This window comes from Macaca thibetana, chromosome 3 (assembly GCF_024542745.1).
Source record: "Macaca thibetana thibetana isolate TM-01 chromosome 3, ASM2454274v1, whole genome shotgun sequence".
NCBI lineage: Eukaryota > Metazoa > Chordata > Mammalia > Primates > Cercopithecidae > Macaca > Macaca thibetana.
In genome coordinates this window covers 105,436,191-105,459,384 of record NC_065580.1, presented here as the reverse complement: position 1 = coordinate 105,459,384, position 23,194 = coordinate 105,436,191, and the positions used below count along the sequence as shown (strand labels likewise).

Genomic DNA, 23,194 nt, shown 5'->3' with positions numbered 1-23,194 from the left:
GTTGGCTTGCAGATTTAGAGGATAAAGTCATCTAAAATCTAAAATCTCCTAAAATCTCCTAAATTACAAGTCAGTACCATAGTGAGATCTCTGAAGATTGCTTCAGAATGGCCCCCATATCTTTTCCTCCACTTAACTTTTCTGTGTTCTCCTACCTGTGCCAGACCCAACTTTTTATCTCACAAGCGTACAAAATCTCTCTCAGCTGCTTAGCTCTTATTCTACATTCTTGCACTAGTTGTCTGTGTAATACTTAGCACTTAAAATACACTGCTGTCATCTTTTCACAGGCATCTCCTGCCTTTCTAACCAATGAATCTGTTGAATCAGTATTTTTAAATATTCAGACATGGATTCACCAAAATATAATTTGAAAAAAATGTGCATGAATATAGTGACCCAGCCACCCTCCTTCTGTCTGTGTTATTGTTAGCAATAATGGGTATTTACCTTTCAAAGAAAATTGTTGTAACTGAGTATCAGAAGGTATAATTTCTAACCCATTGGTTCATTTTATGTTTAGGTTGTGTTATAACCAGATCATATATATTTAGAGATTCTAATTTGCAGCAGTTTGGAGCCATGCTAGACTATTTTGTGTTTAAACTTACTAATACTTAATTTTATCTTTTCAAGGGCTACAAAACTTTATAAAGGAAGCTTGATTGCACTCTGCATTTCCAATGTGTTTTTCATGCTTCCTTGGCAGTTTGCCCAATTTGTACTTCTTACTCAGGTGAGCTGATTATATTTTAAGTTGTTTTAAGCTTAGCATGTTTGACTGTGTGAACTCATTTGCATAAAATTATAACTGAGATGTTCTATGATTCTGAGTCCTAAAACATTTTCTAGGAAAAATGTTTTTCTAAAACATTTTTTAGAAATGTTGAACAAAAGAAAGTTCAGGGTAGAGAAATATGTAGAATTATTTTTTAATGATTGTTAATTATTTACTTCCTAACATAATGCATTTATTGAACTCAAATTTGTAAGAATGCTTATCTTTGTTATTCAGTATTGTTAATGTGCTTAAAAGAGGACTAGTGCTATAACTTTAAGTATTTCTCTTAAGTTATCTATAGTATTTCTCTTACATAAAATGTTTCTTTTATGAATAGTTGTGTACCTTCTTGCACGTAGAATAAAGACACATAGGATTACAGGATAAATAGCTAACCAGTTCATCTCTTACAAAATTCTCTAACCAGTCTGGAAATTTATCTATTGTGTTTCCATGTACTCTTGCCCATTATAAATGGAGGTAGCTTGTTGAGAGAGGGAGTAAATTACATACTCATTTTTTCCCTGCCTACTATTTTGTTGTTGTTGTTGTACTGGTATATTTGTATAAAGCAGTTGAACAGTTCCTTTTTTTGTTTTTTCTTTCTTTTTGAGATGGAGTCTTGCTCTGTCACCCAGGCTGGAGTGCAGTGGCACAATCTTGGCTCACTGCAACCCCTACCTCCCGGGTTCAAGCGATTCTCCTGCCTGAGCCTCCCAAGTAGCTGGGACCACAGGCGCCCACCACCACACCCAGCTAATTATTTGTATTTTTAGTAGAGACGAGTTTCACTGCTTTAGCTAGGATGGTCTCGATCTCCTGACCTCGTGATCCGCCTGCTTCGGCCTCCCAAAGTGCTGGGACTACAGGCGTGAGCCACTGCGCCTGGCCACCTTTTAATATTTTTTAGAACGTCTTGCTTGGGAAATGAAGTTAGACTTGGATTTGAGTCCTAATTCTATTCAGTAGCCTTTTAATTTGGATAAAATAGTTAACTTTTCTTACTTTAGGTTTTCTCATTTCTCTATTTCTGAAATAGAGATAATAAAAGAACCTACTTTACTGGGTTGCGGATAGGACCAGATGAAGTAATGTATATGATTCTTAACACGGTACCTGGTACTTAGTAGGTTTCAGTAAAGTTAGTTGGTTTTATCATTATTTTAAAAAATAGGCTCTATTTGTACTACTTTTTACTTTGATCTTGTCTTGTAGACTCGTTTGTGTAACTTAGTTTGATAACATTTTCAATCAGTTTCTGGTTTAAAATTGTCTCTGAGATTCTGTCTTTAAAATTCCACCCTGTAAATGTACTGTGTGTTGCTTAGCCCTTGGCGTGAAAAGGGAGCATTCTCATTGCTTCTGATAGTGGACACCGCCTGCTTTTCTGTGGAGGTGAAGGGGACCTTATGTTGTGGGGCTTATGTTGAATAATAACACACACTTCCCCACAGTTGTTGTGTCATATCAGGCACCCCAAGAAATGCAGTATTCTCCATGGGTAACTCTGAATAAAGGGAAACTGTTGTTTTTCTCACTAATGGAAAAATTTGTTGTAGATTGCTTTAGAGATAAAAAACTTGATGAATGAAACTTAAGTTATATGTTTATTTTGCAATCTGTTTATGCTATGCTTTTGTAGTAGGACAGGGAGAATTTAATTTGAGTTGCTTTCTCTATGAGGAAGGGTGTGGAGGCATTGTCTGACATATTACCTCTATGTAAGAGATACTGTATCATCATTTAATCAGTTCATCTAAATAATTCCAATACTCTTAGAATTATTGATATATAACATACAACTTTCTTCCAAATGGAAAAGAAAATTAAAAATACCTTTACAGCGAAAGTACTCAATTTGAAATTGATAAATTTGATTATAACTAACTCTTGAATATTTGTATTAATGAAAGAACGCTAATGGAGATACTTGTAAAGAGTAACTGTCAAGCAGAAATTAAGGTATTTTTATGCACACATTGCATAATTATTTTTCAGTTTAATGTACCTTCCCCAATTATGTATTAGTTGTCATGTTATAATTACATTTTCGTCTTTTTTGATTAGATAAGGCACTTTTTAATTGTACATGTTGACAGTGGGGTTGACCTGAAATTAAAATGAGTATTGTTTTGGACGATCGACAAAGTAGACAATTCACATGATTGAGAGAGCTGTGTATCAGAGAGAAAAATCAACCAATATTTTCTATATTAATATATTGACTATATTTAATGATAAATTGGCAGATAAAAGGAAAACAAAAGAACTCACTGTGTGTAGATATAAATCAGTTGAAACAACAAGAAAAATATTCTTCATTCTTGTGGCTGTTCATTTTATCTTTTTTACTTTTAATTTCTTTTTAAATTTCAGATTGCATCATTATTTGCAGTGTATGTTGTCGGGTACATTGATATATGTAAATTACGGAAGATCATTTATATACACATGGTAATAATTTTTTATTGTTCTTTTCCATTTAGTTTGCCCTTAAAATAAACTCCTAATTAATATTTGATTTGTGAATATTTGAAATGTTCACACATTGTGATATAATCAGCAGACCTTGTTTTGATAGACCACTCACAAATATTTAATTTGGGTCATATTATCTGATTGAAGTTGTGCCCAACTTATGCATTATCAGTAAAAGAAATAATTTATGAAACAGAACCTTGGGACTGATACATTATCCAGGAGTTGCCTGTTAAAAGTAGAAGGGCCCAACATGGTGGCTCACGCCTGTAATCCCAACACTTTTGAGAGGCCAAGGTGGGGTTCACTTGATGCCAGGAGTTTGAAACCAGCCTGGGCAACAGAGCCAGACCTCATCTCTACAAAATAAAAAATTTTAGCATGGTGACGCATGCCTATAGTACTAGCTACTTAGGAAGCTGGTGTGAGAGGATCGCATTAGTCCAGGAGGTTGAGACTGCAGTGAGCTATGATCACGCCACTGCACTCCAGCCTGGGCAACATAGCAAGACCATATCTTTACAAAAAAGTAAAAAAGTTCATTTACTGAGTGTCAACTATCCAGGCATGTGGAACACACCAGCATTCATATTACTACATTCTAACAGCATAGGGGAAAGAAGGAAGACAGAAGATAAATAATAAACATAGTAAATGGGTAAATTATGTAGGATGTTAGAAGGTGATAAGGATTTTAGGCGAGGTATGGTGGCTGGGGAAGTTGAGGCAAGAGGACATTTGAGCCCAGGAGTTTAATACCAGCCTGGGTGAGACCCCATCTCTGTAAAAAAAAAAAAAAATACAAAAAAAGATTTTAGAAGAAAGAAAAGGTCAGGGTAAGGCAGATCAGGAGCACCAAGATCAGGGGGTAGGAGATGGAAAAATCAAATGAGGTGGTCAGGGCAGGTCTTCTTGAGAAAGGGGAGTAGAACAAAGATTGGAAAAAGGAGAAGGAGCTCGCCAAATAGATATGAAAGAAACTGATCTCTAGGTTGGTGGAACAGCTAGAACAAAGACCCAAAAGCTGGTTGGTTGATATTCTTGAATGGTTGTCCTTTAAAAACAAACGTTTGTCCTCTCTTTCATTAGTTTTTATAATTTTGATGTTCTTTTCCTGATAATTTTACAGTTGTCAAAATATCCCATTATTTTCGTTTTCTTAATAATTTATACATATAAAAGGACATTTATAATGTGTAAGGAAGTTATAAACACAGTCATAAAATAAACAACCAGGAGCCTATTCTCCAAATGGAAAATAGAACCTTATCGTTACTTTTCAGTCCTGTATGCCCTGAGCTCATCCCCTCACTGCTCCTAGAGGTAACCGCTATTCTGACTTTTTGAATTGTAATCATTTTGCTTTTCTTTATAACTTTACCATACGTGGATTACTAAATCATATATATTTTTATTATTAAATGTTCACATTCTTTGTAAGGTTTATACAAATGGCATTTTATAAATACTATTTTTTCACTCAGATTTCTGCTACTTATATGTAACTAGAATTCAAATATTTTCACTGCTCTATATTTTCCATCATATAAATAAAGTATAATTCATTTGTTCATTTTCTTGTTGAAGGACGTTTAGGTTCTCTCCTCTCCCCCCAACTTCTTTTTTTGGTTTTAAATAATGCTGTAGATTCTTACGTATCTCCTAGGGCACATACGTTGAGAGTATCTCTAGGGTGTTTTACCTAGTAGTAAACTTGTTGGGTGGTAAATTATGTACATGTTCGACTTTATAAATACCAAATTGTTTTTCTAAAATGATTGGACTACTTCCAACAGCAATGTATTATTCCGATAGCAGCTTATGTTATTCTACATCCTTTTTTATTTTATCAGTCTGGTTCATGTAAAATGGTATCTTGTGACCTTAATTTGCATTTTCTCTGATTCATAGTGAAGCTGAGCATCTTTTGGTATGTTTATACACCCTTCATGTTTCCATTGTTGTAAATTCTTATTGAGATCTTTTACCAGTTTATCTTACGTCCAAAAGAAAATGACATCTATTTTAGTCAGTGTGGTGTAATCCATTATTTTTGTTATTTATGTTGATGCTCAAATTGTTCCACACTTGTCCAGCTATTCAAGCTGACTTCTCTTTCCTTTTAACATGTCCTTATCATGCTTTGAGCACTTTTAAAAAAAATTAATAAATGTTAAGTTTCATGAAATGCTTTTCTACATCTGTTTAGATGATTCTGTGTATTTCCCCCTCTTTAGTCTGTTACTGTAATGAATTAACATTAATTAATTTTCTAGCATTAAATAAACTTGTTTTTCTGGGCTAAACACAATTTTTTCATGTCGCTGGATTGAGTTTGCTGTTATTTTGATGGGATTTTTACATCCTTGTTCATGAATGAGTTAGACAGTAATTATACATTTTTTAGACTTGGCTTATTTTTTCCCAAACTATTTAAAATAGTTTTTTATTTTGTAATGTAAACTAGATTAAATGTTAAGCCTTCAGAGTTGGCTGGTCACATAGGCAACTATGGCTGAGGGCCTTGACTCAAAGCTATAGTTATAAAATTATAAAATTACACAGTGTAGTTTGTAGTAAAACCTACCTTGGGTGAATGATACATGCTTTATTATATGACTTACTATTTTCTATCTTCTTCCATTATCATTTTATAAATTCCTAAATTCTTATAGTTACAAAAAGAAAAAATATGTAGAATTATTTCCAGAAAATTATGTTTCCAGTTTTTATTGTGGTAAAATACATGTAACTTAAAATTTACCACCTTAAGCATTTTTAATTATACAGTTCAGTGATATTAAGTACATTCATAGTTTTACAGCCATCACCACCATCTATTTTCAGAACATTTTTCATCTTGCAAAACTGAAACTCTATACCCATTAAAGTCCTTATTCTTTCATCTTCCCAGCCCCTGGAAACCACCATTCTACTTTCTGCCTTTGTGATTTTGACTACTTTATGTATGTCATGTAAGTGAAATCATACAGTATTTGTCTTTTTGTGACTGGCCTATTTCAATTAGCCTACTGTCCCCAAGTTTCCTCTATGTTGAAGCATGTCAGAATTTCCTTCCTTGTTAAAGCTAAATAATAGTCCATTGTGTGTACACATACACACACACACTAGATTCTTCTTATCCATTCAATCTGTCCATGGATACTTGGATTCCATTTTGTGTACACACACACACACACACACACACACACACACACACACACACACACACTAGATTTTGCTTATCCATTCAACCTGTCCATGGATCCTTGGATTCCATTGTGTGTATACAGACACACACACACACACACACACACACACACACACACACACACGATTTTGCTTATCTATTCAGTCTGTCCACGGATATTTGAGTTACTTCTATGTTTCAGCTATAGTAAATAATGATGCTATGAACATGGGTAAACAAATATTTTTTGAGATCTTGTTTTCAATTATTTTGAGTATGTACCCAGAAGTGGAATTGCTGGATTGATTATATGGTAAATCTGGTTTTTTAAGGAACTGCCAAACTTTTCCATAGTAGCTGTATATTTTACATTCCTTTGAACAGTGCATGAGGTTCTGTTTTCTCCCTGTAATCACCAGCATTTATTTTCTGCTCTTGTGATGGTAGCCATCATAATAGGTATAAGGTGATATCTCACTGTGGTTTTTGTTTCTTAATTTAAAATCTTTATTTTTCAGAGAAGTTTTAGGTTCATAGCAATTTTTTTTTTGAGATGGATCTTGCTCTGTCACCCAGGCTGGAGTGCAGTGGCACGATCTCGGCTCGCTGCAACCTCCGCCTCCTGGGTTCAATCGATTCTCCTGCCTCAGCCTTCCAAGTAGCTGGGATTACAGGCACGTACCACCACACTCGGCTAATTTTTGTATTTTTAATAGAGACGGGGTTTCCCCATGTTGGCCAGGCTAGTCTCGAACTCCTGACCTCATGTGATCTGCCCACCTCAGCCTCCCAAAGTGCTGGGATTACAGACATGAGCCACCGCACCCAGCCAGGTTTATAGCAAAATTAAGCAGAAAGTACAGAGTTCCCATATACCCCCTGTCCCCCAACCATGCACGACCTATCCCTCTACTGACATCCCGCACCAGAGTGGTACATTTGTTACAACTGATAAACCTACATCACACATCATAATCACCCAAAGTCTGTAGTTTACATTAGGCCTCACTTTTCTATGGGTAGTTGTTGTGTTTTGTTTTGTTTTTGAGACAGGGTCTTGCTCTGTTGCCCAGGCTGGAGTTCAGTGGTGCAAATATGTCTCACCACAGCCTTGACCTCCTGGGCTCAAGGGATCCTTCTGCCTTGGCCTCCCAAAGTGCTAGGATTGCAGATGTGAGCCACCACAGTCAGCCTGGGTTTTGACAAATGTATAATGACATCTGTCAACCATATAGTATCTTGTAGAACAGTTTCACAGCCATAAAGTTCCTCTGTGCTCCACCTGTTCATCCCTCCTTCCCCCTAACCTATGGCAACCCCTGATCTTTTTACTGTCTCCGTAGTTTTGCCTTCTGTATAGTGTCATGTGTTTGAAACCATACAGTATGTAGCCTTTTCATATTGGCTTCTTTCACTTAGTAAAAAGCAAATAAGTTTCCTCCAAGTCTTTTCGTGGCATGATAGCTCATTTCGATCTTGATTATTATTAACATTTATATGGATGTACCACTGTTTATTTTTTCACCTATTGAAGGACATGTTGGTTAACTCCAAGTTTGGGCAATTATGAATAAAGCTGCTGTTAAACATCTATGTGCAGGTTTTTACATGAATGTTTTAGTTCATTTGAGTAAATACTGAGGAAAGTGATATTTGGATGGTATGGTGAGAGTATGCTTAGTTTTTAGGAAATTGCCAAACTGTCTTCCAAAGTGGCCAAACCATTTTGCATTACCACCAGCAATAAATGAGAGTTCCTGCTGCTCCACATCCTTGTCAGCATTTGGTGGTGTCACAGTGGGTTTTGGCCATTTTAATAGATGTGTAATGGTATCTCATTGTTTTAATCTGGTTGAACATCTTTTAATATGCTTTTTTGGCCATTTTAATAGGTGTGTATTGGTATCTCATTGTTTTAATTTGGTTGAACATCTTTTAATATGCTTTTTTTGGCCATCTGTGTATCTTTTTTGGTGAAGTGTCTATTAAGATCTTTTGCTCATATTTCCTTGGGTTGTTCATTTTCTTATTGTCGAGTTTTAAGAATTCTTTGTACATTTTAGATAACAGTCCCTTATCAGATGTGTCTTTTGCAAATACCTTCTCTCAGTCATTGTCCTGTCTTTCACAGAGCATACGTTTTTAATTTTAATGAAGTTCAGCTTATCAGTCATTTCTTTCATAAATTGTACCTTTGTTGTTTTATGTAATAAGTCATCACCATACCTAAGGTCATCTAGGTTTCCTCCAATGTTATCTTCTAGGAGCTTTATAGTTTTGCAATGTGCATTTAGATCTATTGTCTGTTTTGCGTTAATTTTCGTGAAGAGTGTAAAGTGTAAGTCTAGATTTATTTTTTGTATGTGGATCTCTAGTTCCAGCATCTTTTGTTGAAAGGACTATTTTTGCTCCACTGTATTGCCTTTACTCCTCGTCAAATATCAGTTGACGATATATGTGAGTCTATTTCTGGGCTCTATATTTTGTACCCTTGATCTGTTTGTATCTTCTTTCACCAATACCACACTGTCTTGTTTACAGTCACTTTATAGTAAGTCTTGAAGTGGGGTAGTGTCAGTCCTCTGACTTTGCTCTTCTTCAGTATTGAGTTGGCTCTATACTGGGTTTTTTATGTTTCCATATAAACTTCAGAATCACTTTATTGGTAACTTGCTAGGCTCATTTTTGGGATTGTGTTGAATCTATAGATCAAGTTGGGAAGAACTGACATCTAGACAATATGGAATCTTCCTGTACATGGAATAACGCTTCATGTATTTATAAAGTTCTTTGATTACTTTTATTGAAGTTGTGTAGTTTTTCTCAGATAGATTTTTTACATAGTTAAATTTGCATCTAAGTGCCTCATTCCAGGAATGCAGGAATGTGTTGATATTAAAAATTCTATTAATATGATTTATCACATTAAGAGTTTAAAACATCCATAATGTAGTAATTGCCTTTGATACTATAAAGGTATTTGATAAAAGTCAACATCTATTTTTGGTGTTTAAGACCATAATCAAGTGATGGATATTTCATTGAAATTTAAGATACCCACACCTCAAAATAAAAACTAGTATCACATAAAATGATGAAACAATAGAACAATTTTCTATTTCCATTAATGCCAGAAGCATGATAAATATGCCTACTGCCTCTCTTATTACTTAACATTATTGCAGAAATGTCAGCTAATACAATTGACTAACAGATAATTCAAAGGAAAATGTAAAAACATCATTGTTTGTAGTTGATATCATTTTGAATACTTGAGAAATCCAAATAAACTACTACTGGAAACAATGAAATCATATTCATTGATGCATATTTAATATAACTTTTCTATATACAAACAATCAGAAAATATGAAGATTCTTGATACAACAGCAGCAAAAATAATATGCTTTAGAAAAAACTCAAGAAAATATGCAGGATCTATATAAAGAAAACTGTACTTGCTAATGCATGTAAAAGAATATTTAAAGAAATGGAAGGAACATGTATTGCTTTGGGATCTAAAGATTCAATGTTGAACAGATATAACTATAAATAACATACGTTATTGAATAAAGTAATTGTAATAAAAATTTTATTTTTAAAATTTTTATTTATTTTATTTCCCATCTGAAATTCACATGGGAATTAACATATATGGATCAAAAGTAAAACTTCTAGAAGAAAATTATTTTATTTTTAGTGCCTTTTTAAATGACAGGTAAATTCAAAGACCTAAAGGAAAGGAAAGATAAATTTGCTAACATAAAGATTTAGAAAATAACCATAATACAAAAAAATACCACAAAGGTCAAAAATGAACTGAGAAAAATATTTACAATATATTTACTTGATAAGGGGCTAGGTTCTTATATATATATATACTTTAAGTGCTGGGATACATGTGCAGCAAGTGGAGGTTTGTTACATAGGTATACACGTGCCATGGTGGTTTGCTGCACCTATCAATCCTTCATCTACATTAGGTGTTTCTCCTAATGCTATCCCTCCCCTAGGCAACCCCCACCCAACAGGCCCCGGTGTGTGATGTTCCCCTCCCTGTGTCCATGTGTTCTCATTGTTCAACTAACACTTATGAGTGAGAACATGCGGTGTTTGGTGTCCTGTTCCTGTGTTAGTTTGCTGACAATGATGGTTTCCAGCTTCATCTATGTCCCTGCAAAGGACATGAACTCATCATTTTTTTATAGCTGCATAGTATTCTATGGTGTATATATACCACATTTTCTTTATCCAGTCTATCATTGGTGGGCATTTGGGTTGGTTCCAAGTCTTTGCTGTTGTAAACAGTGCTGCAATAAACATATGTGTGCATCTGTCTTTATAGTAGAATGATTTATAATCCTTTGGGTATATACCCAGTAATGGAATTGCTGGGTCAAATGGTATTTCTGGTTCTAGATCCTTGAGGAATTGTCACACTATCTTCTGCAATAGTTGAACTAATTTGCACTCCCACCAGCAGTGTAAAAGCATTCCTATTTCTCCACATCATCGCCAGCATCTGTTGTTTCCTGACTTTTTAATGATCACCATTCTAACTGGCATGAGATGGTATCTCATTGTGGTTTTGATTTGCATTTCTCTGATGACCACTTATGATGAGCTTTTTTTTCATATGTTTGTTTGCTGCATAAATGTCTTCTTTTGAGAAGTGTCTGTTCATATCCTTTGCCAACTTTTTGATGGGATTGTTTATTTTTTTCTTGTAAATTTGTTTAAGTTCCTTGTAGATTCTGGATATTGGGTCTGTGTTCTGTAATATCTGAAGAGAGCTGTTAAGGAAAATAATGAAAGCCCAACAGACAGATGGGCAGTGGGAATAAGCAGTTCACACATACACAGAAAACAATATAACCAGCAAATAGAATAAAAGGTGCTGTGTTTCATCTACTATTAAAAGGATGGAAAAGTGAAACAATGAAGTAACATTTTTTCCCTACTGGATTGGCAAATATCTAAAAGAATAATACAATGCTGCCAGAATATATATCCATAGGAATTGTCTCCTGCCCCGTTGGTGGGAAGGTGAATTGGCACAATCTTTTCATAGGTCAATTTGTCAATATTTGTATTGAATTTAAAAATGTGTATATCCTTGATCCATCAATTTTCACTTCTAGTAATTTATTTGTAAATGTACTGACATGTACATAAGGTATACACATAAGGATGTCTATCATAGCCGTGTTTGTATTAGGAAGATCCAAACAAAACAAAATAGAAGTGGAAAGCACTGAAGTGTTTAGCAGTATTCAGAGGACTAGTTAAATAAATTAGGATACATCTATAGAATAGAATACTTTTTCCAGTTCTTAAGCAGAATGTATTATTAGATTGGCTTGCATGAGCTCTCTGAAACATATTGTGAATAAAAGCAAGAAATAGTATAGCTTATGGGGTAAGTCCATTTGTGGTTTAACAAAATACATAAACTAGAATTTATACATGTTATCTGGAAGGAGGCACAGGAAACTGTTGATGATGGTTATCTCTGGGAGTTTGAAATGTGGGATGGAGAATGGGCTATTTTAATCTTATAGTCCCTTTTGAACAGTTGGAATTCTGTTTATTATGGGCATGTGCAGTTTTCACAATAAAAAACAAAGGTTTTTTGTTTTATGTGCACTACTTATATTTTTTTTCTTGGATTTTTCCAGATTTCTCTTGCACTTTGCTTTGTTTTGATGTTTGGGAACTCAATGTTATTAACTTCTTATTATGCTTCTTCTTTGGTAATTATTTGGGTAAGTATTAACACTTATATGGCTATCTTTGAAACTAGTGGTTTAACAATTTTTTCTTCACTGACTTAGGATTCATGAGGGTTTTCTGTAGGAACCATCTTAGGTGTCTTACTGAATATACTAGATGTGATGGTGTTCAAGTACTCCTAAAACAGGAAAAAAAAAAAAAAAAGGAAAACTTAGTATCATTCCAGAAAGGTTTCTATGCTTTCTTCTCCCTTCCTCCTTTCCATTTTTATCCTACTACTGCTCCACTTTTTGAACCCCTTTCCTCTCATTGCAATCTTTATAACAGCCACCCCTCTGCATTCCACTGTGATCAGAAGATCAAAGCCTTGGTTAATTTGTTTTTTGTTTTTTGGGTTTTTTTGGTTTGTTTTTTGCCCCTTGTCTACTTGTATGGACTGTTCAGATGGTTTAAGTAAGGTGATGATTCAATTTTATTTTGCTAAATCACTACCAAGAACATATTTAGATTATGGAGAGATTATTTTACAGAATTAGAACAAATTGATGGAAGGTCATCTAATTCCTTCTACCACATTTGGCAGGATGACTTTATTTTTTTGTTTGTTTTGTTTTGTTTTGTTTTGTGTGTGTGTGTGTGTGTGTGTGTGTCTGTGTGTGTGTGTTTTGACAGAGTTTCGCTCTTGTTGCCTACGCTGGAGTGCAATGGCGCAATCTTGGCTCACTCCGCCTCCTGAGTTCAAGCGACTCTCCTGCCTCAGCCTTCCGAGTGGCTGGGATTACAGGCATATGCCACCATGCTCGGCTAATTTTGTATTTTTAGTAGAGACAGGGTTTCTCCATGTTGGTCAGGCTGGTCTCGAACTCCCGACCTCAGTTGATCTGCCCACCTCGGCCTCCCAAAGTGCTGGGATTAGGTGTGAGCCACCGTACCCAGCTGGCAGGTTGACTTTGTAAGTCTAAAAGTCTTCTGAAATTTACAGACTGCCTTATTTTTGGTGGGTTTCCATTAAAATGTTTTGCAAACTTATTATTCCTTATGTTTAAAGTGCATGTGCTTTAGTTTCCCAATGACTTTAAAAGGGTATTGCACTGTCGTAATTGGAATATATTCTACTTCCTGAGTAATTAAGTTACTTAGATCATGTGGGGTTTCTTAATTTCTAGAACCCATTACATTTGAAACCTCCATTTTCATTTATTTTACAAATAATATTTATTTAAAAACCCATTTCTTGACCGAGTGCAGTGGTTCATTCCTGTAATCCCAGCACTTTGGGAGGCTGAGGCGGGCGGATCATAAGGTCAGGAGATTGAGACCATCCTGGCTAACAAGGTGAAACCCCATCTCTACTAAAAATACACGAAATTAGCCGGGCATGGTGGCGGGCGCCTGTAGTCCCAGCTACTTGGGAAGCTGAGGCAGGAGAATGGCGTGAATCCAGGAGGCGGAGCTTGCAGTGAGCCGAGATCGCGCCACTGCACTCCAGCCTGGGCGACAGAGCGAGACTGTATCTCAAGAAAAAAAAACGCATTTCTCAAAAATATGCCTCTTCCCAGTCTGGGCCACCACCCTTTTCAGGTTGTGCCTTGAGTATACTTAGCTACAGAAATTAGCAATTAGCATGATGCTATATTTTCAACAACAATGAGAAAAATTATAACTTTGGGATTAATAAGTATAGTTCTTCAGTTCTGTGTACTCTGTTTATTATTAGGAAAGGTGACAAAGTACTCAGTTGTATGTTTTACATATGTACTTTGTCATGTACTGCTATCACCCAGGATAAAGTACATGAATCTTGGTACTATGGACAGGGAAACCATTGAATCGAATATTACATATAAATAAAATCTAATTTAAGTACATTTTGTAGGACATTTCAGTTCTATATGTCAGGTATGCTGCTAGATGCACTGAGGTGCATCTTAGGTGTGAATTAAGTATATTTATGTGTATTCCATATATTTTGGTGTATTAAATGATAACGGAATACAGCATGTTTGTGCATATTTAACTATAAACACACATTTGCATATATTTATAATTAATCACTTTGAAACCTGAATTGTATCACATTTTGTATTCTTAGGTATTTAGAAACTTCCAAAAAGATTTAATTTGGTTTCAAGTATTTATGTCTGGATCTCTAATCATATTTTTGCTGTGTTTGAAGTAGTTTTAGCTCCCCAAGGGTAATACAGTTTGGGAGCATTACCACCTGAAAAATACTTCAGAGAAGTATTTAGTTGATCCATTAAAATTTCATTTGTTGTTTACCCTAAGAGTCAGTAATTTTTAGCTAAAGGAAAATCTTATCCCTGTATGACTGCTGTCCAAAATTCTGAAAATATTATATATCTCGTGGCTCAGAGATAAATCAGATATGTCAAATCAGTCATAGACATTTACATATGGTGATTCTTTTTTCAACTTTAAAAAGTCATGCACTCACCTAATTGACTTTGGATAATAGGGCTGTACCTTGAAGTCACTGACTAGAAATGAGCGTGTGGATGGTATGTGGAAAGATGACCATGTGCTACATTTTATATACTTGAGAATCTGCATTATTTACAAGAATTTTTTGGTACTTGAATTTATGTCTATAAGTATTAACTGTGTATACTATGTTATTTTCTCTACTCAGGGTATTCTGGCAATGAAACCACATTTCCTAAAAATAAATGTATCTGAACTTAGTTTATGGGTAAGAATCAATCTATTTTAATGCTTATGTTTTTTCTTCTCTAAAATATATCATTGGTTTTATGTTTTACTTTTAAGAAAATGATCTATGTAATTCAGGGGATCCAACAGTTTCATAGTGTATTAGGGCTCAATTTTAATGTACCAAATTGCCCTTTTTATGAAACAAGTTAAAGTTAATCCTGGGTATGTAGTTTAAAAATTCCAGTTTTATTTATTACTCATGTTTTATCTGAGAAACAGTGCATGTATGAAAATCTGTTAAAGGGAATTTAACTGCAGTGGTTGTATAAATCTTCTATAAAACATATTAATTTTGATAAGATTGTATGATTATATTTTTATTTTTAGTTATTGCCCCTTGATTTTGAGCAACACGCTTGATTTTATATTGAGATGCATTTTTTAGCATTTTGTCTTGTAGACAGCAATATATATGTCATGTATGATTAAAGCATTTATTTTTTTCTTCCTAGCCTATGTCTATGGAATATGAAGCATCAAAGTTATTTTTGTTTTCTTTTTTTAGGTTATTCAAGGATGTTTTTGGTTATTTGGAACTGTCATACTTAAATACTTGACATCTAAAATTTTTGGTATTGCAGATGACGTAAGTGCATTTTTTGCTTAAACTTGAAAGACTTGAATCGAATAGGCTAAGAATAAATTGAGTTATTCAAGTATTACTATTAAAATGAAATTCTAGGATGAAGTCTGTTCACCTATTATTTTATCTATTTAATATAATAGAAAGTAAATGTAATTGTATATAGATTTTCATTCTCCAAAATTAGTTTCTTAAAACAATCTCTTATTGTATTGGTCCTTCTATGTCACTAAAATTTTAAAGCAGGAAAACTCTAGAGATTAAAGATCGAATTTTAAGGTCTATACAGACATTTTTCTCTAGCTTCTTTTTAACTGGTAAAGACACCATCTTCAGAGCCTTAACTGGAGATCGTATTATAGTCTCATTCTTTTTTCTCCCCAGTTTTCAAGTCATTACTTGTAAAAGGCTTTTTATAAGCCTTTATAGATAATTTAATCCAAGTTAGTCTTATTTAGAGAAGATTTTTGTTTGTTTTTGGTATTAGGGTTGAAGGGAAGATAAAATGGAGAAGTCTGTCTTAAAAATTTAAGGATTCTCCCTGTCCATAATTGCTTTGCCTGTTTTATTTTGGTGTTCTAATCAGCACATCCTAAGTTAGGAGGCTGTCAAAGATTTAATTTTAAAAAGCAGCACAAGAACCAATATGGAAAAGATAAACTACTTTTTTTTCCTATAATTTATTTTTATTGGTGATTTTCTTCTTTCTGTACTAGATTAATGTTATGGTTTTGAAACTGGGTTATGTGAATTCCTAGGACTTCCCAGGACTCTTCCCTGAGGGCTGTCTACTCCCCCATCTCCTAGCCTCTCTTACCCAGGGCAGTTTAACCTTAATCTCTTTCATATAGGTTTTCATAAGAACAAGGGTTGTTTTTGCTTAAAAGATTGAAAGCACATGGACCATTAAATGGGTGGTCTACAATCTGTGGAAAGATTTTTAAAACTTTAAAACTATAGTTGAAAATGTATTCATTCATTCATTCATTCATTCATTCATTCATTCATTCAGTACCTCCTGTGTGCCTGACAATGGAAAGTATCCTGAGATACAAAACTGAGTAAGATATGGTCTAGCAGAAAATTCAGAAAATAGGAACAATTTCTAGCAGTTATAATACAGCGTAATAAAGGCTATGATAAAAAATTAAGTACAGAGTGCTGCAAGAATACACAGGAAGAGCATTAGGGAAGGATCCTGGAAGTCATCTGAGGATGACAGCTGAAAGGTGGGTGAGTCAGCCAGTATGCAGAGCGCAAGCAGGAAGACAAGTGAAATAACCCTAGTCCTGCATTTATGGAATCTCTTTACCTCACTGGGGGAAAATGAACCAGTTAAGGTATTAATTCAGGTTAAAGCAATTATTGTCATTTTCTGTCATAGCCTAAAATTATGCCAGGGCCAAGAAAAAGATGCTGAAAACTATGTTAGTTGCAAATTAGAAATAACTTAGTTGTAACTTTAGTCTTTTTAGAAATATGTAACGTTGATCAAGGGCATTGACTCATAAGTTCTTAACTTTGACATTGGTTAAAGGAAGAGAGTGGCAAGGCTACCCAGCCTTTCATTTCCTACTGAGTTCTCTACTTTTACTGACAGTGCCTCTGAGCGTAGGCTTTTAGGTGTCCGCCCCAAATTGGGTCAGCCTGCTCCAGTAGTGAAGGTTCTTTTTATGACCAGCCACACTCCGTCCTGCCCCCTTCAAAAGAACTGTTGCACTAACAGTATGGGGGAGATGAGGGTGGTACGTAGGTGGATGGGAGCAACCTAGGTAAAAATGCCGCAGGCTCCCACTGTTTTTACCCAGAGTTTCTCAGTTTTTTATGAATGAATGCTTCCCACGTCGTTGCTTCCTTTTGATTAATCTCTAGAACCCGATATGCGTGTTTTTTTTTTAATAATTTTGTCCAATTTTAAAGTTGTTTTGGAGAATGGGAAATACTAGTTTCTTCACTCTGTGGTATTTGGAAGTCGACACATTTTTTGATATACGAGTGTTGATGCAGCTTATATCCTGGGATAAACCTCACCTGCTCAATGTAGTATTTCTTTTCTATATTGCTGGATTTGGTTGGCTAATATTTTTAAGGATATTCGTCTGTTATTCATGAGGAATATTCGTTGTAGTTTTCTTTTCTTGTAATGATTTTGTCTGGTTTTGGCTTCAGGGCAATGTCATCTCCTAAAATTATTTGCAAGTGTTCTGTCTCCTGTTTTCAGAGAGATTTTTGTGTAGAATTGGTATTATCTCTTCCTTAAATGTTTGGTAGAATTTGACAGTGAAGCCCTCACAGCCTGGAGCTTTTTTTTGTGTAGGTTTTTTACTACAAATTCAGTTTCATTAGGAAGCTCTCCAGTTCATCTGGAGTGAACTTTGGTAGTTTATGTCCTTAGAGGAATTTTGCCCATTTTCTATATGTCATCAAATGGATAATGCTTTTTGAGTTTAGTCAGTTAAAATTCTTATTGGAATTTTTGTGTATATGCATATATGGGAAGTGATCTTTTTGTTCTTTGGTTGGCTTCTCCTTATTTGGATTTGGAATTAATATTGGTCTCCCATTAAGAGCTGTTGTGGTTTTTGTTTTTTGTTTTTTTTGTTTGTTTGTTTTTTCTTTCCTACTTTTTGTCAACTTGGGAAAGTTTTTTTTTTGAAAGTTTAATAATTCATCTATGTTAACCATCTCAGTCTAGGGCTTTTTGGGAGGGAAAATACTTGATTTCTCTTTCAGATATTTGAATGCTTTTTGTTCTATTCAAGTTTTCTATTTATTTTTGTTGGTGTTTTATGGGGTTCCAGAAATGTATCCATTTTACCTAGCTTTTACAATTTATTAGCAAATTGTGTAGCCTATTCTTCTTATTTTAATTATGTTGAGTCCATAGTTATTTCTCCCTTTTTCATTTTGCTTTTTGTTTGCATCTTTTATTTCCTTCATTGGACTTGCTCTAGAGGACTGTTGTTTTAATATTTTTAAAGTTATACCTTTTTTCAGTCCTCTTTGGTTTTGTTGTGTTTCTCTTTGTCACCAATTCCTGTCCTTATTCTTAGATCTTTTTGTTTCCTCTCTTCTGATGCCCAAGGGAAATGCTTAGCTCTGTTGTTTTCACCTCTCTTATTTTCTGATCAATGCTTTTAAAGCTAAAATTTTCTTATAAGTGCATAGTACTTCTTTATATATCTTATACATTGGCTATTTGTGATTTTTTTTAAAGTTTTATGGTATTTAATTTCTAATCAAAAAAAATTTAAAGCAATTTTTAGTTATTTTCTAGTTTTATTGCATTTATAATCAAATATATGTATATATTTGGAATTTATTGTTGCATGGTATGTGAATATTCAAAAATATTTCACTTGTGTTCAAGGATAATGTGTATTCTCTTTGTGAAGTTTATATTCTCTGTGAGCTAGTTGATTGTATTCACCTTTTATGTTAACTTTTGTCAACTTTTTTATTCAAGGAGGCAGTGTTTAACATTTTCAATGAACACTGTCAACTTTTCTATTTCTTCCTTTAGTTTTTGTCAGTTCTTATTCTGTGTACTTTGCATCTATATTTTTAACTGCAGATATGTTGGCAATATGTATAATCTTGCTTTTTTGTTGGCAATATGTATAATCTTGCTTTTTAATATAATATGTAATATTATAATAATATATTTGTCTCTTTTCATGTATTTTTTGCTTGAATTCAGTTTTGTGAGACATTATAATTGCTAACAGATTTGTTTTAAACTTGCATGGTATATCTTCTTCCATTCTTCTATTTTCAACATAAATACTTCTTTTGGTAACAACATAATATTAGATTTTTTTCCCCTTAAGTCCAATTTGAGCATCTGCCCCTTAATTAGTGAATTTATGCTCTTTACATATATGCTAATTTTTATAATACTAGGACTTATTTTTTTTTTTTTTTTTTTTTTTTTTGAGACGGAGTCTCGCTCTGTCGCCCAGGCTGGAGTGCAGTGGCCCGATCTCAGCTCACTGCAAGCTCCGCCCCCCAGGTTCACGCCATTCTCCTGCCTCAGCCTCCCGAGTAGCTGGGACCATAGGCGCCCGCCACCTCGCCCGGCTAGTTTTTTGTATTTTTTAGTAGAGACGGGGTTTCACCGTGTTAGCCAGGATGGTCTCGATCTCCTGACCTCGTGATCCGCCCGTCTCGGCCTGCCAAAGTGCTGGGATTACAGGCGTGAGCCACCGCGCCCGGCCGGACTTATTTCTTTTATTTTGTTTGGGATTTGTTTTTTTCTGCTATTTTAGGTGCCGTATATTCTTCCTATTGATTTCTTAAACTTATCAGCATACATTTCTTCTCCCAAGAAGACACAGTATTTTGAAATGCTTCATCACATACCTGCCACCATCTAGTTCCTACTCTTACCCTGTTCCTTCTGCTTCATGTAGATATCTTTTAGAATTTAGTCATGGTTTGTCCTAGATATAATTTCTCCTCTTTTCTTTGGTCATTGCTTTTGTAGACTATAGTGAACTTGAACATTTGGCAAATGTATTCTGTCTTTGTGCCCTAGTTTTCTTGTTTATAAAGTGAAAATAATTCCACCTTCCTCACATGGCTTTTTGTGGGAGGTAATGTGGCAGTGTGAGTGAGAATGCTTGATAACATGTGAATAATTATGTGGGAGGTGATTATCAGTCAAAAAGTACCTTTTATTCCAATGCCTGCCGATTTCTACTTCACTCAAGTACCCTTTTCAATCTCCTTTTCAGAATTAGTATTTCCTTTTCTTTACCCCATAGCCCATTGTGCTTTTATGATTAAGAGATGTCTGTATGTGTTCTCAAGCCCAGAGCTGCTGGTAGGCTCCAGCAAGGGAGATACTGTGTAGCCTATTACACCAGGTTTAGCACAGTAAACTGGGAAAACCCAAAGGAAAAAGCCTTTGGGGTGTTAATGAGTGTGGAAGGTAGGGTGTCGTTGGAGCTATCACTATTCAGCAAAAGAAGGGAACTGTGAAGGTGGAGGGTATAGCATTTCCTTCTTTAACAAAAGCAACCTTGGTATGGGAACAGTGGACTGCGTAATGTAATGAAAACTATTTTCAGATACTATTGAAATTAAAATATATTATTGCAGTGTATGGCTTAATGTAATGGTAACTTTATTTCTTACCAGGCTCATATTGGCAACTTATTAACGTCAAAATTCTTCAGTTATAAGGATTTTGATACTTTATTGTATACCTGTGCAGCGGAGTTTGACTTTATGGAAAAAGAGGTAAGATGTGATTTCTAGTTCTGTTTCCTAAGGTTTTGGTCCATACATTTTTCATAAAGGGTGCTCCTCTTATATCAGACTCTTTATGTGCTGTTATCTCAGTTTGATGGAAAAGGAAAATCTGGCAGCTTAGAGGAAGATTTTTCTATTTACATTAGTGCAGCTCCCTGGAATATATGGCCTTTACTCATTTTGATAATTTAGAAATAACACATTCAGACGAGCAGTGGTTTTCTAGGTGAGTAAACACAGAGGCATTTCAAGTTGCCATTTTTCTGTGATAGCATTAATTTAGTCAAGCTCTCAAACTCTTACATTTCCACTCATTTTGTGGTTATTTAAATAGATATTTGTTTTGAAACATCAAGTCCAGGCTTTTCATTCCAACAGCATTTTTCTTTCTAAAACTGTATTCAGAGATTTAGAAGGAAAGCAGAGAGTAGTTTAGTGGATTGTGAGACAGAAGCCTGCAATTTTGCTTGATGTTCTTGAACAAGCAACTCTCATTCCTCGTGTTATAGTTTACTAGTTTCTAGTAGCATGCCATAAACAGATATTGTGAAGACAAAATGAGATAATACATAGGAAAGTACTTTGATATTTTAAATATATAAATATTTAAATAAATAAAATATTAATTTGCAATACTTTATGAGCTGGTTTAGTTCAACAGACATGTATATATGTGCATTTTTAACACCATCAATGTGGTACTGATTAATTATATTATCTGTGTCACTCCTTCAGAGTGGTGTGTGTGTATATGAAACTGGCCAACAATACTCTATTGACATGTTAGTTTCCCTCATGATCCCACTGTGTCAGCCCAGTGTCCAGAGTTCCAGACCAGTGGATGCCAGGGCACCACACAGGAAACTTTTATCTACCAGCCGTTCGGAGTTGAGTGTGTTCTGCAGAGGTACTCTTTACTCCAGTGGCCTGTCAGTCTTCATTTATTGTGTTCCGGCAAATGGTTTTGACACACAATGACTGACAAAGATATATGAGTTTTAGTGTTAAACCTGCTGAAACAAACAAACGAAGCATATCTTGCAAGACATTGAAATGCATGTTCATAGGGGATCAAGACTCCTTCAAATATTAGAGAATTAGGATGTGGTGGAAGTTCTTTAACGTTATTGAGAACATCATACATACTGCTACAACCTGAGAGTATTAAACATAAGTTATGTGATGAAAGAAATAATTTATTGAGGCATAGCATGACTTCAGCTAATTTGAAGAAAATAGCAAAGCTCTTTCCAGCATGCCATTCCGCATCACTGTATGTGTCTGAATTCATTGGGACTGTGCTGTAGAGACAGAGTAGTGTCAGTTCAGGGAACATATGTTCCAATTATAGTACACCCATACAGTGTATTGTGTGGTACACCCATACAATACCCATAACGTGCTATTTCCTAACGTGATATCATACTGACATGGAAAGATGCTTAAGATATATAATGGAGTAAACAAAATGATATAGTCTTATTAACCCATAATTAACACACATAAAAGTAAAAAATGTGTAAAAGAGCAAAATTTTAACAGTGGTTTTTTGGGTGGAGAGATAACTGAGAGGTGCACAGGATCACAATGTGTAGGGCTTTGTTATTAAACTTATTTCTATTTTTTTCTGCTACTAAAGAAAATGTGAAAGTCTTTTGTTCCCCTCAAACGTCGATCATTATTTTGTTTATGCATGAGAGAGACAGAGTGTGTATGTGCGTGTGTTTCAAGAATAATATTTTTATCCCCCACAAATTATACAGGAAAAGCTTATTCCATTTAAAGGAACTTTACGTACCTTACATGACTATTAAGTTGGTCTCTCTAGTTAGATAAGTAGCATGCAAAAAGTGAACAGTAATCTCTTCAGTCACATGTCACACTTACAGGGGTTTAGGTACCGTATTTTTAGTGTTTCAACTCAGCATTTTGGGGCAGTTCATTTCTGTGGAAATGCACCTTCCTTTTTATGATGGCAGGCAGTGGGTAGATTGGTGAATGTTCATATTTCTCTACTTTCAGAAATTTACCTATTTCATTATTTGAAATGAAATTTTGTTTGGTTAAAATATGTCCTTCAACAAAACATCTCTTTGAATTTCAGACTCCACTGAGATACACAAAGACATTATTGCTTCCGGTTGTTCTTGTAGTGTTTATTGCTATTGTTAGAAAGGTATGTCTATCACTTAAGAGCTCTTTCTTATAATAGAGTATTTTCTTGTTTTTACATAGTATTTGCATATACTTGGCCACATATTAATATGATACAATGTTTTGTATGGGCTTACTATAACATGTTCTATGTTTTCTTAATGATAGTTTTTGATAGACATTTATATATCTTCAAAATATTCTATCTGCTAGCATAAAACAGACATCAGAAAAAGATGGCTCAAGTTTAGATAGTCATGTATTTTGGAAGACATGAACAGAGACC

At 34.7% G+C, this 23,194-nt stretch overlaps 2 protein-coding genes across 2 annotated transcripts in view; both read left to right on the top strand.

Moving 5' to 3' along the window:
• The window catches only part of LOC126951413 (probable C-mannosyltransferase DPY19L2), a 184,308-nt gene that overhangs the window by 142,535 nt on the left and 18,579 nt on the right, over window positions 1-23,194 (top strand). The window lies entirely within an intron of this gene.
• LOC126951419 (probable C-mannosyltransferase DPY19L1) overlaps window positions 1-23,194 on the top strand; it is a 48,168-nt gene that overhangs the window by 20,251 nt on the left and 4,723 nt on the right. The window contains exons 3-9 of the mRNA XM_050785496.1: window positions 637-736; window positions 3,158-3,235; window positions 12,128-12,214; window positions 14,833-14,892; window positions 15,421-15,501; window positions 20,641-20,742; window positions 22,859-22,930. Of these exons, the coding sequence (XP_050641453.1) occupies window positions 637-736; window positions 3,158-3,235; window positions 12,128-12,214; window positions 14,833-14,892; window positions 15,421-15,501; window positions 20,641-20,742; window positions 22,859-22,930 (580 nt within the window). The remainder of the gene's footprint in view (window positions 1-636; window positions 737-3,157; window positions 3,236-12,127; window positions 12,215-14,832; window positions 14,893-15,420; window positions 15,502-20,640; window positions 20,743-22,858; window positions 22,931-23,194) is intronic.